General features: G+C 39.6%; 1 protein-coding gene across 1 annotated transcript in view; it reads left to right on the top strand.

Annotated features, from left to right (window-relative positions):
• KIAA1328 (KIAA1328 ortholog) overlaps nucleotides 1-19,458 on the top strand; it is a 443,695-nt gene that overhangs the window by 355,591 nt on the left and 68,646 nt on the right. The window contains exon 10 of the mRNA XM_052660503.1: nucleotides 16,589-16,697. Coding sequence (XP_052516463.1) covers nucleotides 16,589-16,697 — 109 coding nt within the window. The remainder of the gene's footprint in view (nucleotides 1-16,588; nucleotides 16,698-19,458) is intronic.

Below are 19,458 nucleotides of genomic sequence, written 5' to 3'. Positions count from 1 at the left end.
AAGTGGACTTGATACCTTGTTCCCAGTGTCACAGGGAAGGCAGACTGTCCTTCACCATTAAGTATGATTTAAATGTAGGCTTTCTGTAAATGCCCTTTACCAGGTTAAGAAAGTTTCCTCCTCATTTGCTGAGAGCCTTTATGGTAATGAGTGTTGAATTTCATCAAATCTTTTTTTTTCTGCACCTATTGAGATGATCTTGTGTTTTCTTCCTTATTCTGTTAACTTGATGAATTACACTGATTGGGAGATACTGGTGCATAACGTCCTTTTTTTTTTTTGGTAATGACCTTGTCAGGTTTTGGTATTAGAGTTATGCTAGCATCATGAATGAGTCAGGAGCATGTCAGCAAGATGGCAGCATAGGGACTTCCAGGAGCTTGTCCCTCCACAGAAACACTGAAATACCTGGCACATACTGTCAGAGCCCACATTACCAAAGCTCTGGAAAATGGTGAATGACTTATGGAAACCAAGCAAACGCTTAACTGGGAAAAAGGCCACTGAACCATGGTAGGAGAACTTTACAAAGTTTTAATTTATCCTCACCCTACTCCTCTCTACAGCGTAGCAGCAGTCTTACATATGACAGCCGAGTTCCAGGTGTGAGTACCTGGTCCCAGAGGAAGCAGACCTTATTCTCAAGGAGTTGTGTTTATCCGTTTCATCCTGTCTGTGGATTTCCCAAAGGGCTGATACATGGAGATCGCCTTTGTTTTTCCTACGTGTAAACTTTTTCAAGACAGAGAAGCAGCTGTATGTAGGACATTCCTTGAAAACATTGAAAGCCAAATGAAAACACCACTGCCACCTGGGGTAAAAAATAACAGTTGAGACAAAGAATAGACAACTAAAAGCCAACACACCTAGGTGAAATGGACACATTCCTAGAAATACACAAAGTACCAAAACTGACTTAAGAAATGTAAAACATCTGAATAAACCTGTTAGCAAATAGATTAAACCAGTAATCACAAAGCTCCCAACAAAAGCAAGCTCAAAATTGAATGGCTTCACTGCTGAATTGTGTCAAATAGTAGAGAAGAATTAAGACAAATCTTTTTCAGACTCTTCCCAAAAATATAGCAAAGGAGGGGATACTTATTCACTCATTAAAATGAGTGAATCATTTTATCAGCATTATTCTGAAAACAAAGTCAAAGACATCACAAGAGAACTATAGACCAAAATCCATTGTGAATATGGATGAAAATATCCTGATTGCAGCAGCATATTAAAAGAATTATATATCGTGATCAAATAGGATTTAGCCCAGGAATTCATCATACAGGTGGTTTATCGTATTAAAAGTATTTCATAATAAAAATACCATATTAATAAAAATAAAAAATATGATCATGTTAACAGAGAAAAATCATTTGACAAAATCTGACACTCCATGATAAAAACAATAATAAAATAGGAGTAGAAGGAAACTTCTTCAACATAATGAGGGACATCTATGAAAAGCCCACAACTAATGTCGTATTCAGTCGTGAAAGACTTCCCTCTAAGATCAAGAACAAGGCAAATATTCCCACTTTTGCCACTTCTGTTCAACATGTTACTGGAAGTTTTCTATTTTTTAAGAAGGCATAGACAGAAAAATTAGGTAAGAAAAAGAAACAAAACATACTCAAATTGGAAAGGAAGAATTAAAACTGCATTAGCAGATGACATGGTTTTATATAGAGAATATCCTAGAGAATGCAAAAAAAAAGAGAAAAAACTGCTGGAACTAATTGCACCAAAGCTGTTAGAGCTAATAAATGAATTTAACAGAGTTTCAGAATAGAATTTAGCACAAAAATCTGTTGTATTTGTATATACTAGTAATGAACTACTGAAAAGGAGTAAGAAAACAATTCCCTTTATAACAGCATCAAAACAATAAAATACCTAGCAATAAATTTAACCAAGATTGCAAGACTTGTACACTGAACAGTTGCAAGAGATCAAATTGCCAACATCCATTGGATCATAGAAGAAGCAAGGGAATTCCAGAAAAACATCTACTTCTGCTTTTTGACTATGCTAAAGCCTTTGACTGTGTGGATCACAACAAACTGTGAAAAATTCTTAAAGATATGGGAATACCAGACTACTTGAACTCTCTTGAGAAACCTGTATGCAGGTAAAGAAGCAACAGAATTGGACATGGAACAACAGACTGGCTCAAAGTTAGGAAAGGAGTACAACCAGGCTATGTATTGTCACCCTGTTTATACAGCTTATATGCAGAGTACAGCATACAAAATGCCAGTCTAGATAAAGCTCAGCTGGAATCAAGATTGCCGGGATAAATATCAGCAGCCTCAGATATACAGATGATACCACTCTAAAGGCAGAAAGAGAAGAGGAACTAAAGAGCCTCTTGATGAAGGTGAAAGAGGAGAATGAAAAAGCTGGCTTAAAACTCAGCATTTAAAACACTACAATCATGGCATCTGGTCCCATCACTTCATGGCAAATTGAAGGGGAAACAGTGAAAGCAGTGACAGATTATATTTTCTTGGGCTCCAAAATCACTGCAGATGGTGACTGCAGCCATGAAGTTAAGACACTTGCTCCTTGGGAAAAAAGCTATGAAAAACCTGGACAGCCTATTAAAAAGCAAAGACATCACTTTTCCAACAAAGATCCAAATAGTCAAAGCTGTGCTTTTTCCAGTAGTCATGTACAGATATGAGAGTTGGACCATAAAGAAGGTTGAGTACCAATGAATTGATGCTTTTGAAGTGTGGTGCTGGTCAAGACTATTGAGAGTCCCTTGGACTGCAAGGAGATCAAACCAGTCGATCCTAAAGGATTTCAACCCTGAATATTCATTGGACAGACTGGTGCTGAAGCTAGAGCTCCAATACTTTGCCCAGCTAGTGCAAAGAACCAACTTGTTGGAAAAGACCCTGATGCTGGGAAAGATTGTAGGCAAAAGGAGATGCAGGCAACAGAGGATAAGATAATCAGATAGCATCACTGACTCAGGGGACATGAATCTGAGCAAACTCTGGGAGACAATGAAGGACAGGGGACTCTGGCATGCTGCAGTCCATGGGATCATAAAAAGCCAGACACGAGTTAGCGACTGAACAACAATAACAACAAATCAATGAATTTAGTTAAGTCTGTATATGAAGTTAATATACAGAAATCCCTTGCATTCCTATATACTAAAAATGAAAAATCAGAAAGAGAAAATAAGGAAACAATCCTGTTCACCACTGCAACAAAAAGAATAAAATACCTTGGAATAAAACTACCTAAGGAGACAAAACACCTGTATGCAGAAAACTATAAGACACTGATCAATGAAATCAAGAATGACACAAATAGATAGATATACCATATTACTGGATTGGAAGAATCAATATTGTGGAAATGACTATGCTACCCAAAGCAATCTACAGATTCAGCACAATCCCTATCAAATTATCAATGGCATTTTTCTCAGAACTTGAACCAAAAAGTTTACAATTTGTATGGAATCACAAAAGACCCCAAATAGCCAAAGCCATCTTGAGAAAGAAAAACAGAGCTGGAGAAATCAATCTTCCTGATTTCAGACTGTATTACAAAGTACAGTCATCAAGACAGTATGGTACTAGCACAAATGCAAAAGTATAGATCAAATGGAACAAGATAGAAATCCCAGAGATAAACCCACACACCTATGGGCACCTTATCTTAAATAAAGGAAACACAAATATACAATGCAGAAAAGACAACCTCTTCAATAAGTGCTGAGAAACTGGACAGCTACATGTAACAGAGTGAAATTAGAACACTTCCTAACATCATACACAAAAATAATCTCAAAATGGATTAAAGACCTAAATGTAAGGTCAGAAACTGTAAAACTCTCCTAGGATAAGTTAGGCAGTACACTCTTTGACATCAATTGCAGAAAGATCCTCTTTGACCCACCTCCCAAAGTAATGGAAATTTAAAAAAATAAATAAGCAAATGGGGCCTAATTAAGCTTAAAAGCTTTTGCACAGCAAAGAAAACTGTAAGCAAGATGAAAAGGCAGCACTCAGAATGGGAGAAAATAATCACAAATGAAGCAACTGACAAAGGATTAATTTCCAGAATATATAAGCCAGATCAATACCAGAAAAACAAGCAACCCAATCAAAAAATGGGCAAAGACCCAAACAGACATTTCTCCAAAGAAGACATACATATGGCCAATAAATACATGAAAAGATGCTCAACATCGCTCATTATTAGAGAAATGCAAATAAAAATTGCAATGAGGTAGTAACTCCCGCCAGTCAGAATGACCTTTTTTTTTTTCCTCTTTATTTTTTATTTATTTTTTTTACTTTACAATTGTTTTGCCATACATTGACATGAATCCGCCACGGGTGTACATGAGTTCCCAATCCTGAACCCCGCTCCCACCACCCTCCCCATATCATCTCTCTGGGTCATCCCAGTGCACCAGCCCCAAGCATCCTGTATCCTGTATTGAACCTAGACTGATGATTCGTTTCTTACATGATAGTATGCATGTTTCAGTGCCGTTATCAAAATTCTACAAACTATAAATGCTGGAGAAGGTGTGGTGAAAAGGGAACTCTCTTGCACTGTTGGTGGAAATGTAAATTGATACAACCAATATGGAGAACAGTATGGAGATTACTTTTAAAAACTAGGAATAAAGCTACCATATGACCCAGCAATCCCACTACTGGGCATATGCCCTGAGAAAACCATAATTGAAAAAGGCCCATGTACCCCAGTGTTCATTGAAGCACTGTTTACAATAACCAGGACATGGAAGGAATCTAGATGTCCATCAACAAATAATAGATAAAGAAGTTGAGGTATATCTATCTATCTATCTATACACATATATATATATATATATATATATATATATATATATATATATATATATACACACACACACAATAGAATGTTACTCAGCCATAAAAAAGAACAAATATGAGTCTGTTGAAATGAGGTGGGTGAACCAAAGAGAAAAACAAATATTGTATGTTAATCCATGTATATGGAATCTGGAAAAGTGGTACTGATGAACATACTTCAGGACAGGAATAGAGATACAGGCGTAGAGGAGAGTCTTCTGAACACAGTGGGGGAAGGAGAGGGTGGGACAGGTCGAGAGAATAGCATTGACATTGTACACTGCCATGTGTGGAGTGGATGGGAAGCTGCTGTGTGGCACAGGGAGCTCAGCCAGCCTGGCACTCTGTGATGCCCTAGAGGGGTGGAATTGGGGGAGGAGAGGTTCAAGAGGGAAGGGATATATGTATCTATACGTACATATATGCTTATGGCTGATACATGTTGTGGTGCAGCAGAAACCAATACAGCATTGTGGAGAAATTACTCTCTGCTGCTGCTGCTGCTAAGTCGCTTCAGTCGTGTCCGACTCTGTGCGACCCCAGAGACGGCAGCCCACCAGGCTCCGCTGTCCCTGGGATTCTCCAGGCAAGAACACTGGAGTGGGTTGCCATTTCCTTCTCCAATGCAGGAAAGTGAAAAGTGAAAGGGAAGTCACTCAGTCGTGTCCGACTCTTCGCGACCCCATGGACTGCAGCCTACCAGGCTCCTCTGCCCATGGGGTTTTCCAGGCAAGAGTACTGGAGTGGGTTGCCATTGCCTTCTCCGAATTACTCTCTAGTTTAAAAAAAGAAAAAGAATATGTGATACATACATATAATGAAATATTATTCAGCCATAAAAAGGAATGCAGTTGTGTCATTTGCGGAAACATGGATTGACCTAGAGATTGTCATACAGAGTGATGTAAGTCAGAAAGAAAAAAATATTGTATAGTAATGTATATATATATATATATATATAATCTAGAAAAATGATAAAGGTGATCTTATTTGCAAAGCAGAATTAGAGACACAGACATAGAGAACTAATGTATGGATACCAAGGGGGAAAGGAGATGGGTGGGATGAATTGGGAGATTGGAACTTACATATATACATTACTATGTGTAAAATAGATACCTAATGAGAACCTACTGTGCAACACAGGGAACTCTACTCAGTGCTTGCTGGTGACCCAAAAGAGGCCATTTAGATAAGAAAAGTGAAAGTGTTTGGTGCTCGGTCATCTCCAACTCTTTGCAACCCCATGGACTGAACCCCATAGCCCACCAGGCTTCTCTGTCCATGGAATTCTCCAGGCAAGAATACTGGAGTGGATAGCCATTCCTTTCTCCAAGGGATCTTTCCAACCCAGGGATTGAACCTGGGTGTCCTCCATTGCAGGCAGATTCTTTACCATCTGAGCCACCAAGGAAGCACCAAATATGTGTATACACATGGCTGATTCACTTTGCTGTACAGCAGAAACTGACACAGCAGGGTGGAACAACTGTACTCCAATAAAAAGAATAGTCAAGAAATCAAAAATTAAAATGTGCTGTGTGTTCAGTCACTCAGTCATTTCTAACTCTTTGCAACCCCATGGAGAGTAGCCCTCCAGGCTCCTCCAGGCAAGAATACTGGAGTGGGTTGCCATGCCCTCTTCCCAACCCAGGGACTGAACCTAGGTTTCCTGCATTGCAGGTGGATTCTTCACCATCTGAGCCACTAGGGAGGCCCAAGAATACAAGAGTGGGCAACCAATCCCTCCTCCAGGGCAACTTCCTGACCCAGGGATCAAACTGGGGTCTTCTGCATTGCAGGTGGATTCTTTACCAGCCGAGATACCCAGGATGCCCCCAAAATTAAAATAATAAATGTATTTTCTACGCATGGCAAGAAAAAGAAAAGTTAGAGAACATGTAGAGAAATCAGAACCCTCGTACATTGCTGCTGGGACTTTAAAATTGAGGAGTATTGTAGAAAACACTTTGATAATTCCTCAATACATGAACACAGAATTACCACAAAACTTGTCAGTTCCACTCAAATGCTTTCAAGCAAATCTTACACACGTTATCATAACAACTCTATTCATAATATGCAAAAGGTGGGAAGAACCCAAATCTCCATGAACAGATGAAACAAAATGTAAAAAATTCTTACAGTAGAATATAATTTAACCGTAGGAAGGAATAAACGTCTTATCCATGCTACAGTGTAGATATACCTCAATGACATTGTGCTCACTGAAGGTAGTCAGACACAAAAGACCATGTTGATGGAATCATGTTGTATGATTCTATTTATATAACTACCCAAAATAGACAAAGGACATTAAGTGGTTCACAGGGGCTGTGGGGGAACGGAAAATGGAGAATGACTGCTTACTTGGTACAGGGTTTCCATTTATAGTAGTGAAAAGTTGTGGAACTAGTGCATTGCAATGGTTACACAACATTCATTATAATGCACCTAATGCCAGTGAATTGTACACATTGCATGCATGCATGCTAAGTCGCTTATGTTGTGTCTGACTCTTTGTGACCCCATGGACTCTAGCCCACCAGGCTCCTCTGTCCATGGGATTCTCCAGGCAAGAATACTGGAGTGGGTTGTCATGCCCTTCTCCAGGGGATCCTCGCAACCCAAGGATCAGACCCACGTCTCTTGTGTCTCCTGCTTTGGCAGGGAGGTGTTTTACCACTTAGCGCCACCTGGGAAGCCCCTAATTTTACACATTAAAATGGTAAATATGTTTTTTACCACAATTTTCTTTTTAAATAAGTCAGAAAGTCTTTTCTCCCTTTGTTTCCTAAAAGAGTTTGTGTAAGAAACTGTTGGCCCCGCCATAGAAAGTCAAGGAGGAGTAGGGGTATGAAAAACTACATATGAGAGGTTTCAAGATTTTTAATAGGCCTGAAATGGCACCAACAGTGTCCACTAGTTTTCCATGTAACCATACCTAGTTACAAGGGAGAGCAGGGAATGTAGGCTAGCTGTGTGCATTGTGGTGGATAACTAGCAGCCTCTGTCACAGCAGCGTTCTTCAAAATAGCCGCAAACCAGAAACACTCCAAATGCAAAGGAGATAAGAAGTCATAAATGCATGCAATGGAATACCATATAGCAAAGGAAACAGACTGCAGGTATGTAAACCATCAACACAGACTCATCTCACAGACATAATGTTGAGCAAAAGAAGTCTCAGAAAGAATATATATATATATTTCTCTTTGTATAAAGTTTTAAAGCATCCATACTAAGCCATTCTGGGATGCATACCTAAAGTGGTAAACCTATAAAGAAGAAAGGTAATAATTAAAAGACTAGTGGCTGGCTCTTGGAGGCAAAAAGAGATTGTAATCAGAGATGTGTATTGGTGATGCTTCCAGGTGGCATGCCGCCAGTACTTTTTCTTGATCTAGAAAGGGCTTACCTTGGTGTTTTCTTTAATGTTTATTCTTTAAACTATACTGAAACTATAATATAGCTCAGCTATTTTAAAAATGCAAAATGAAACAAAGGCCCAGAAATGGATTTTTCTTAAACATTGAACTCAAAGAAGTTCTCTTATCATAAGATGTTGATTGATGGATGAGCAGACATATCCCCAGCTCTGAAAAAACAGGATATGATCCAGTATATTCAATTCCATCTGTGTATGCAAAGATATATGTGTGTTTATTTACATAAATATATTCACATATATTTACATATGTATAAACATATGCCTTTATGTGTGAAAAGTATCAGCCTAATGGATGATAGTCTTAACAGCACTTTTGTTTTTAAAATGTGTACATTGTGTGTGTGTGTTAAGAGAGAGAGATGTCATTCTATGAATATGCATTAACTATATGTAATTGTTGGTATACTTAATATTAAATTTTATAGAAGGAATAAATATCAAAAGCTGATATATAGCTTTATGTAAACTTAATAAGGAATAGAGCTTAAAGAATTAATAAAAAGAGGTAAATTTGCCCTATGCCTTAGAGCAATCATTCTTAACTTTTTGGAGTCTCTTTCAGAATTTAATGAAAACTATGGTCCCTTGACCTAGAAAAATGAATGAGCATATATACATACATTATTATGCCTGCAATTATGAAGGATTTCTCATAATTCTGTGTATTTATGAAGAATATAGAAGTCTCTGTACTCTATTAAAATTTCTTAAAAAAAATTTTCCCATCAAATATCAATTGTCTCAACCAAGTTTTTGCAAGAAGTATCAAAGCAGAGAATAAAAAGACTAATGTTCAAGTTTTGTGTAATAGTGACTAACAAGATATTTCTCTTATTACTACCAGGCACTTCTTCTTCCCCCTCGCCTCAGCCACAAATCCCTCCCAGTTGTTTCTCTTCCTATTATTATTATTCTTTTTTTAGATATTCAACACTTTATCATAAAATAGACTTTGTTTTAGATATTCCCCAGCTATAGGCTAATGTCAATGTTGTGAGCACACTTAAGCTAGGCCAGGCTAAGCTCTGATGTTCATTGTAAGTGTGTTGTGTTTTTTTTAATTGGAGGATAATTGCTTTTCAATGTTGTGTTGGTTTCGGCCATACAACAGCACTAATCAGCTTTAAGTGCATGTGTGTGTGTGTGTGTGTGTGTGTGTGTGTGTGTGTGTGTGTGTGTGTGTGTGTGTGTGTGTGTATACTCCCTCCCTGTTGAGCCTCCCTCCCACCCCCACCACCCGTCCCAGCCATCTTGGTTGTCACGGAGCACCCGGGTGGGCCCCCTGTGTTATTCAGCAGCTTCCCACCCCAACCCGTCCCAGCCATCTTGGTTGTCACGGAGCACCCGGGTGGGCCCCTGTGTTATTCAGCAGCTTCCCACTATCTGTTTCACTCATGGCAGTGTATGTAGGTCAGTGCTGCTCGCTCAGTCCCTCCTACCCTCTCCTTCCCCGCTGTGTCCGCAAGTGCATTCTCTACGTCTGTGTCTCTATTTCTGCCCTGCAAATAGGTTCAGCGGTGCCAATTTTCCAAATTCCATGTCTTCCCTTCCGCCACCCAGGATCGCACCCAGTAGTTGTAGTCATGGTGAACTGCTTTTCCTGCCTCCATTCTCTCTGTTCCATTCTGTTCTAAGCTCTGATACAAGAATAATCTCTCCACAGACCAGTGTGGATTTTTTAAAATTGTTGTTGCTGCTTTGTTTTATTTTTGAGCCCAACTAACACGGTGTCTAAGAGTTTGCAATTCAGAATCAAATCAACCTTAACTGCATTCAAAGCCCAGCCTTGTTCTGACCAGCCCTGTGTGATATTGGACAGGCTGCTTGCCCTTTTCACAGTATCCACTTCTTTATGTATAAGATGAGGACAATAACATAATTTACTAACTGCTATAAAGATTAATAAAATAATGCAGGTGAAGTTATTTAAAGTGATTAGCAAAGGACATAGTGATGCTCAAGAACTATTTCCTGAATTTATTAAATATTTAGCTATAAGGATTTTTAATTTAATGCTTTTGTGAACTCTATGCTCTCTGTTCCTTTTTTTCAAAATTCCACCTCCTGCATCAGATCTTCCCTAACCCTGAAGCTGGATATGATCTCTCCCACTTCTTAATTCCTCAGACTTTTCATATTATATTTCTCAGCAATATAGCATAATGGTGAAAACTCTAGGATCAAATGCTGGTCACTTACTAGCTTTGTTACCTTGGGTGGTTCATTTAGGTCCCCGACAGTTTGTTTTCACCATCTGTAACTAGATATTAAGAAATAGTATATGTCACAAAGGGTTTTTATGAGGATAAACATAAGTAATGTTTAGAAGTGGCAAAACTATAGAGATAGAGCTGGAAGGGGATATGAGCAGAACAGTCAGAGAGAAGAGACTGACTATAAATGGGTATAAGGAAACCTTTTGGAGTGATGAAATACTTTAAAATTGAATGACAAAAGCAAATGCATGACAAAAATATTAAAAACTGGCTATGTAAATTTACTACTATTTATCAAACTGTACACTTAGAGGGATACATTTTATGGTATTTAAATTATACTTCAATGAAGCAATTTTTTTAAAAAGGAAAATGAATATATGGTATATGGAAAAGGCTTAGAACAGTAACAGGCCCATACTAAGCACTGTTATCTATTGGCTGTTATTAATACCTTATAATGTTTTATACTGCCTTGAGTTATTTATGGTTCTTCACCAGATTGTTCAGTGTCTCATTTCTTACTCACATCTTCCTTCCCTTCCATAAACTAAGCCTGAATTTAATCCTGGTACTAGCCCCAGTGCATCATTAGGTACTTACTTGGTCAACATTTACTGACTCATGCATTGTATGAACTGACGGAGTTAATGTCCACTATTAGAAAGTACTGGTTTGGGCTGAGGGTCCCACAGGTTTGTGTATAAGAAGTCTGAACTGTGCTTTTGGCCAGCTGGTTTTTTACGTCTCTACATGATAGAGAACAGTCAGTATTGAGTATGGCTTTTAAATACCAGGATCTTGGTAATTGTTTTGATGCTAATCTCCACAGATGTAAGACTCTTACCTTATGCAGGCCTGGTTTTCTCCGGTCACAGCTAAACCCTGCCATTCCCTGAGTTAGCATATGGTATTCCTGATCTGGTATTCCTAACACACCAAAGCTGTCTTTTCAGATCTTTTGAATATTCACCATTTCCTCAAAGAGATAGTGACTCTTCCCAAATAACTTCTTCCACAGTTTGGGCAACAGTTTCCTAGGAACCAGAAGAAAATTGTGAATGAGATTCTCATAGTCTTCCAAGAAAAATACAAGAATGTTTTGTGTATTTTTGGAATACACAAAATATTCCACATATTATGTGGAAAATAACATTAAGAAGAAGGAGGGAGAAGGATAAAATGGCAGAGTGGCAGCATGTGGAGTTCACATCTTCCCACAGAGGCATCAAGAATACATCTACAAATGGAACAGTTCTCACAGAGCACCTGCTGAACACTGGCAGAGGACCCTGGACACCTGAAAGCACAGAAAAAGATGAAAGAGAGAAAAGGAAAGAAGAGGATGAGGGACAGGATCTGTGGGTCTGGGTTGCGGGGATGAGGAACTGGAGTAGAGGAGAGGTTCCTGCACCCAGGGGATCCTCCTCACTGTGGGGAGATCAGCTGAGGCAGAAGGGGGGACTTGGGTTCTGGAGGAGAATGCCACAGCCGGTCTGTGGCAGGCGGGACAGAGCGAGACGTTCACAGGCGGGCTGTGCGTAACCCTGCGCACCTCAGCCTCAGACGTGTGCCTGCCAGTGTGGACAGGGGGACTGGTGTGGAACGTGGGGTTTGGAGAGCAGACCCGACAAGAGGAGGACTGCTGTTGGCTGCCCGGAGACAGCCTGAGGGGATAGGAGTGAGGAGCTCCACAACCAGGAATGCTGCTGGAAGAAGCCCAGAATGCTGTAGAAGTGAAGCGCCACTGTTGAGTGAGGCATGAAGGGCGGAGCTGCCGTCACAGCCTCATCCCAGTCGGCTGCTGCCTCCCCCGCTCCTGCCTGGGTGAGCACGCGCACCCCAGGCAGTTGCCACCTCTCCCCTCTCCCTCCAAAGCGCCAATGCATCTCAGTCGCTGCCTCTGCCCCCTCTCACTTAGGTGGGGAGCAGATGCCTGTGGGTGGCCCACGCACAGAGGTGAGGCTGAAACCCAAGCTGAACCCCAGGGACTATGCAAGGAAGGAAGAAGGTCTGAAGTCTCTCCCTGCTGCTGCGTGAACCACAGATTAAATAGCTGTGACCATCTTCATAAACTCAGCACCTGCGGCACAGCTGAATGGACAAGTGCCCCCACAACTGAGACAGATCTGGTTGTAGCAGCTGTGGAACTTGTTAGCACTACAGTCAGGAGTGGACCAAGTCAGTCTGAGCTGCCCCTGTAGTGCCTGCAGTGGGTCCAGATCCAGGATTCCTGCAATCCTGAGACCTGATTTGAGTGGATTTATGCTGGCGGCCCGGTGAAGACAAAGCCTGATAAGACACCAGGGCCAACTGCTGGCATACACACTGTTACAGTGGGGCTGAGAGCAGTGCCAGCAACACAGTAACTTCGGAGCTCACACAGCAGGTGAAAAATAACACAAGAAAGCATACCCACAGATGAATAGCGCCGGAGGAGGAATTCTCAGTGTCTTCTCTCCCTGTGGGAGTGCCCCAAACCTGCACCGCAGATGAGAAACACAGCAAGAATAAGATCTGGGGCCTCTACTACAGCAGCTCGGGAGCAGACCCTGCCCCTGACAGAGCAGTGACAACTACAGAGCGAAGGGGAGCCCCCCCAAGCTCAATATCCAGGGCAGGCTCTGGTCACCACACCAGCCAAACCCCCGTATCAAGAGGATAATGGCCAGCATACGCTGAGGAAAGAGGTGGCAAACATTCATACTAAAAACAGCCCTCTCACCAAGCAATACACACACACGTTAAAATAGCCCTCTAAGGCTGTCTGAGGGTATGGAATTGGGTGGAAGAACTGCCAACATTTAGTCTTGAAGGCCAGCAGGGCTTAGGTAAAAGCTCCACAGGGCTGGGGGAAACAGAGACTCCACTCTTGGAGGGTACACACAAGATTTTACATTCACTGGGACCTAGCAGAAAGTAATACCTCCATAGGAACCTGGGTTTACCTACCCAGGGGTCTTGGAGGATCTCTTAGAGAGACAGAGATTGACCATAGCTCACTGTGGAGACAAGGACATTGTTAGCGAAGGCATCGGGGAGTATTAATCTGTGTGAGCTCTCTCAGGGGTCCCCATTTGGAACCACTCAACAACCTGCAGGTTCCAGTATTGGAACGCCTCCAGTCAAGCAACCAGCAAGACAGGAACACAGCCCTACCCATCAGCAGACAGGCTGCCTAAAGTCATCCTGAGCTTACCCCATCCCCAACACATTCCCTGACAGCCCTGCCCACTAGAAGGACAAGACCCAACTCCACCCACCACAGGGCACCAGTCCCTTCCACGAGGAAGCCTGCACAAGCCCCTGGACACACCTCACCCACCAGGGGACATACACCAGAAGCAAGAGGCACTACGATTCTGCAGCCTGTGGAAAGGAGACCATAAACACAGTAAGTTAGACAAAACGAGTCAACAGAGAAATATGTCTGTGTTACAGATGAAGGAACAAGATAAAAACCTACAGGAACAACTAAATAAAGAGGAGATAGACAATCTACCTGAAAAAGCATCAAAATAATAATAATAAAGATCCAAAATCTTGGAAAAAGAATGGAGACACAGGCCAACAAGGTACAAGAAATGTTTAACAAAAAGACAGAAGGTTTAAAGAACAAACAGAGATAAACAACACAATAATTGAAATGTGAAATACACTATAAGGAATCAATAGTAGAATAACTGAGGCATAAGAGCAAAGAAGTGAGCTGGAAGACAGAGTGGTGGAAATCACTGCTGCAGAAAAGAATAAAGAAAAAGAATGAATAGAAATGAGGACAGTCTCAGAGACCTCTGGGACAACGTTAAACACACCAACATCTGCATTACAGGGGTCCCAGGAGACAAAGGGCCTAAGGAAATATTGGAAGAAATCATAACATGGGAAAGGAAATAATCACATCCAGGAAGCTCAGAGAGTCCCACACAGTATAAACCCAAGGGGAAACATGCCAAGACACATACAGATCAAATTAACAAAAATTAAATACAAAGAAAAAAATATTAAAACTAGTAGATAACATACAAGGTAATACCTATAAGGTTATAAGCTGATTTTTCAGCAGAACCTCTGCAGGCCAGAAGAGAGTGGCATGCTTTATTTGACAGCAAAAGAGACACAGATGTATGGAACAGTCGTTTGGACTCTGTGGGAGAGGGAGAGAGTGGGATGATTTGGGAGAATGGGATTGAAACATGTATAATATCATATAAAAAACGAATCGCCAGTCTAGGTTCGATGCAGGATACAAGATGCTTGGAGATGGTGCGCTGGGATGACCCAGAGAGATGGTATAGGGAGGAAAGTGGGAGGGGGGTTCAGGATTGGGAACACATGTACACCCGTGGCGGATTCATGTTGATATATGGCAGAACCAATACAGTATTGTAAAGTAAAATTTAAAAATAATGAAGTGATGAGAGGGAAAAACGTACAACCTAGAATACTCTACCCAGCAAGGCATTCATTTATATTGTACAGAGAAATCAAAAGCTTTACAGACAAGCAAAATCTAAGAGAATTCATAACCACCAAACAGCTTTACAACAAATGCTAAAGAAACTTCTCTAGGCAGGGTAAAAAGAAAACAAAAAGAGACCACAGCTATAATAGAAACAAGAAAATTAAAAATGGGAAAGCTCATTTGCCTGGTAAAGGCAAACATACAGTAAATGTGGGAAATCATCCACACACAAATATGATATGGTACATATAGATAGTGGAATATTACTCAGCCATAAGAAAAGAAAAATAATGCCATTTGCATCAACATGGACCTGGAGATTGTCATACTGAGTGAAGTAAGTCAGAGAGAGAAAGACACATATCATATGATACTGCGTATATGTGGAATCCTTAAAAAATGACACAGGTGCACTTATTTACAAAACAGAAATAAAGTCACAGATATAGAAAACAAACTTATGGTTTACTAGGGGGGGAAGCAGAAGCAGAGGGGAGGGATAAATTGGGAGATTGGGATTGGCATATACACACTGCTATGCATAAAATGGATAACTAATAAGGACCTACTGTGTAGCACAGGGAACTGTTCTTAGTCCTCCATAATGACCTATCAGAAAAGAATCTAAAAGAGTTATGAATATGTAACAACTGATGCACTTTGCTGTTTGGCAGAAACTAACACAGCATTATAAGTCAACTATACTCCAATAAAATTTTTTAAAACATTTTTAAAAAATGAAACAGTAGCCAGAGCTTTTCCTACAAAAAGCATCTATCAAAAAGAAGTAAGATGAGATGATTTGCAAGGTCTTTCCGGCTTTGTCATCAGAATTTGATACATGAAAAAGTTCAATTACATTTTTAATAAATTAAAAGTTGGAAATTTTTGTTCAAAATGTTTTTTAAAAGAGGAGAAAATTATTAAATAAGTAATAATAAAACAAATAAAAACAAAAGATTTTTTCTTTCCATGCCATGTTATTACTTAGCACTCCAAAAGTAAAACGTAATTACCAACTAAACCTTGCTTGTTAGAAACAGAAACCAAATTAGCCCCAGAATGGTTAGTTGAGCATCTTACTTGTTTTAGCCCAATGTTGAGTTCTTTAAAAGAAGCATTCACAATTTATGCCTACCTTGAAAGTTTTTTGGGGGTAGAATCAATTTAATTTGGAGGGCTTAAAGGTACAAATTTTCTGTTTTCTATTTTGTCAAGGAGAGGAAAGAACTTTTCTTAAGACAGTTAAAAGGAGCAAAATAAAGCAATCTACTTTCTTGGGCGTTTTTACCCTAAACGCAAATCATCAGGACTTTAATAATCAGGTTTACCAACCAAATCTCTAATTAGTCTGTTATTGCACAAATCCACATATTTAAAATCAAGATATTGTGGACCACTGGTGTTTACAAAACCAAAACAACCCACTGAGCTTTCCATCTGCCATTGTTGCATTTCAGAGGGGAAGACAGCTTACTTCTAAAGCTTGGGGATTCCTGTAATCTCTCATATATTATTCATGATAGACTCTTGCATTTTCTTTTATTGAATGCCCGAATTAGTTCCTTTATTGTACATGCAGGGACAGTGGCAGAAGTTCGAAAAGATGCGTCTACGTCTCCTATGACAACCGGGAGCCAGAAGGAGCTTGTGACCCCAGCTACATCATCATCCCAACATGACAGCTCCCGGTGAGTTTCAGGGATTCTTTGCTTTGCCATTCTCCAGGTGAGAACTTTTGCTGAGTTATTTAATAAAAAGTGAAAAATCTTAACAATTCTTAATGTCTCCAACTCAAGAGAGAGGCCCTTATTTGGAATCATCTAAATACGACCAGGTAGAACCCCTGGAACCTTTTCCTTTATCCATGCGTGTCCTTAATTGGTAATGGTAATTGACAGGGTTTCCATAGAAACACAAAGCTAATCCTACCTTTCATCAGAAAATGTTTAGGAGCAGGTCCTACCCAATTTATCCTGAAATGGTTATACACTTGGACTATAAACTTAACTTACTGAATCAATTGATACTGAAAACCATAGTGGGTTTTGTACTACAGTTAAATGACTGTCAATATTTACTTATACCAGAGACATTTGAGGAGCTAATACTTTGATTGGCCTTTTCTACAATCAAGAAAAGAAATATGTTATTAAAATTTCTCATGTCTAATAAGCCAACTCCTATATTATACATTTAAGGCTGAATATATAAACATTAACACCAAAAGGGCATGTTTGTGTTTCCTTGGGGATATGATTTTTTAAGCACTTAAAATCCTAGCATCTTATCCAATAAATATAGATTTTAAAACAATTTTAAAGAACTTTTGGGAAATGACTCAGCACAGAGGATAATAGTAATGGAGGAGTTAAGGTAAAGAAGAAAGGCAATCTGGGTTTTCAAATGAATTTTCCTATCTTTGATGCAAAGATCTTGGATCAGATCTTTAACACTACTCTAATGTGTTTTTGATAATTGCACTTCAATTTCGTGAGAGGCATAAAAAAGAAGAATAAAATGTTTCCCCAGTAAGCGTTTTATAGAACATCCTCAGCACACATCTTCTGAAATGACCATATCAACTTTGTGGAGTTTTACAAGCCCAGGTTAAAATCACAGTGAAGACTCATATCTACAGACCTTAAAAAAAGGATTCTTTCTCTGTTACTTCTTAATACTGCACATCAGCTAAATACAGATTCTCAGAAGCTTCTTAAATAATGAGCATTTGGCTAAATAAAACAATCTGCAGCAGCCCAGATTTTATCCTTAGAAGTGCATGATGGCATATTATAGGTCTGCAATACAAAGTGCAGAGTTGAAAAAAAAGATTCAGTACTATGAAAATCAGTTACCAAGAAAGCACAGTGGTTGCTTTCCAGATTTCAGAATCAAGATTATTTGAATTCTTTTTATTTCAAAGTGTAGAAAAGGAATTTTTATAGAGTACTTTTACATATAAGCTTTTAATGCAATAGGAAAGCCTGTTATTCTTCATTCCAAGAAACCTTTGACAGTACTGAGAAGAACAAGAATAAAAGCCCTTTCCCTGTCTACCCAAAATTCCAAGAATTGTCAAGACCTGCAGAAAAGGATGGGGATGGAACAGGGGCTGTGGGAGACAGTTTTTCCTTTGTTCTCTGGAAAGTGCTAACACCTAGGAGAGTCCCATATGGGTCCATGTGCAGGTGATAAAACCCAGCATGGCAAAGTCATCTTTCTCATTCTCAGCGTAGGTTGTTAATTGTTCTCTCTGCTGCCTGTCAGTATAATGTGAAATTTTCATTCCCCATTCAAGATGGGAAAAGTTGTGGCTGAAAATGTTAACATTTGCATTTTTATTTGTTGATTTATTTAAAGGACAGCCTCTCCTACAGCAATCCATCACTTGGTGACACCCCGAATATGAATAATGTATTGTAGACTTGCGGTTACAATGTGTAATAAGTGCTAGAGACAGTAAGGGAATGTTAACTATGTTGCAAATGTAATATTTATTGACGCATAAAGTTTATTGCTTTCGAGGTTCAATAATACTGACCATAGGACATTAATATCACTTATCCTGATTTTAGCAGGGCACCTTTGTGTGTGAAAATATTCATCTATCTCATGCTAACAAAATAAATATGTAATTTACAGCACAAGCAAAGAGGGCTTTATAGTTTTCTGTGCTGATAGTGGCAATGCCTCTGTCTTTCTATTTTACGTCTGGCCTCCAACACTGATCACACACTCCTTAGGTGTCCAAGAAAGTAGGCACAGTGGGCACCTTGGCACAAGAAGGTGGCACCACTGAACTAAACAGTACCATGCATTTCTGCTGGACCAGAACAGGTAACACCCCTAGACCATTACACCTGAAGAGAGGACTGGAGGGACTTTTCTTCCTGTCATTCCCGATACCAGTGGGTAGCTGCACCTTTGCTCACAAAGCTGAATAAATACTTTTCCTGACACAATTCTGAGTCAGAGTTTACCCAATTCAGCTTGATCTTCTGGTCTCCAGTGTGGAGCCAGAGCTGGGCAAGTTACCAGTGAATTTGTTATGAGCAGAAATGTTGCTGATAATTAACCCTTTTGGGCCTTCTAGAATTAGTTGTGTCCGTTGCCAGCATAAAGATCATATAAGAAATATCTGAGATCCAGAGCAGAAGTAATGTTAATTAGCAACCATCAGCTGTAATTGTCATCCCCATTAAGATGCAGAATTATGTATTTCTTCGTTATAAATAACCTTTCTAATTGTACTTGATGTATGCCAATTTAATCAAAAAGCATACTTGCAACAGGCAGATATTTGCATTAATGTAGCTTTGAATCTTCAAATCTTTTATTTTAGATTTGAGGAGAAAAGTCTATTACATGCTGTATATTTTTTAAATGTTGGTATCTTTTTCTAGTCAGATATGTATATCTGGAACATTTTATATTAAAATGACAGTATCT

The sequence above is a fragment of the Budorcas taxicolor genome, chromosome 22 (genome assembly GCF_023091745.1).
Source record: "Budorcas taxicolor isolate Tak-1 chromosome 22, Takin1.1, whole genome shotgun sequence".
NCBI lineage: Eukaryota > Metazoa > Chordata > Mammalia > Artiodactyla > Bovidae > Budorcas > Budorcas taxicolor.
Note: the sequence above shows the minus strand (reverse complement) of the source record. Positions and strands in the feature narration are given on the sequence as shown.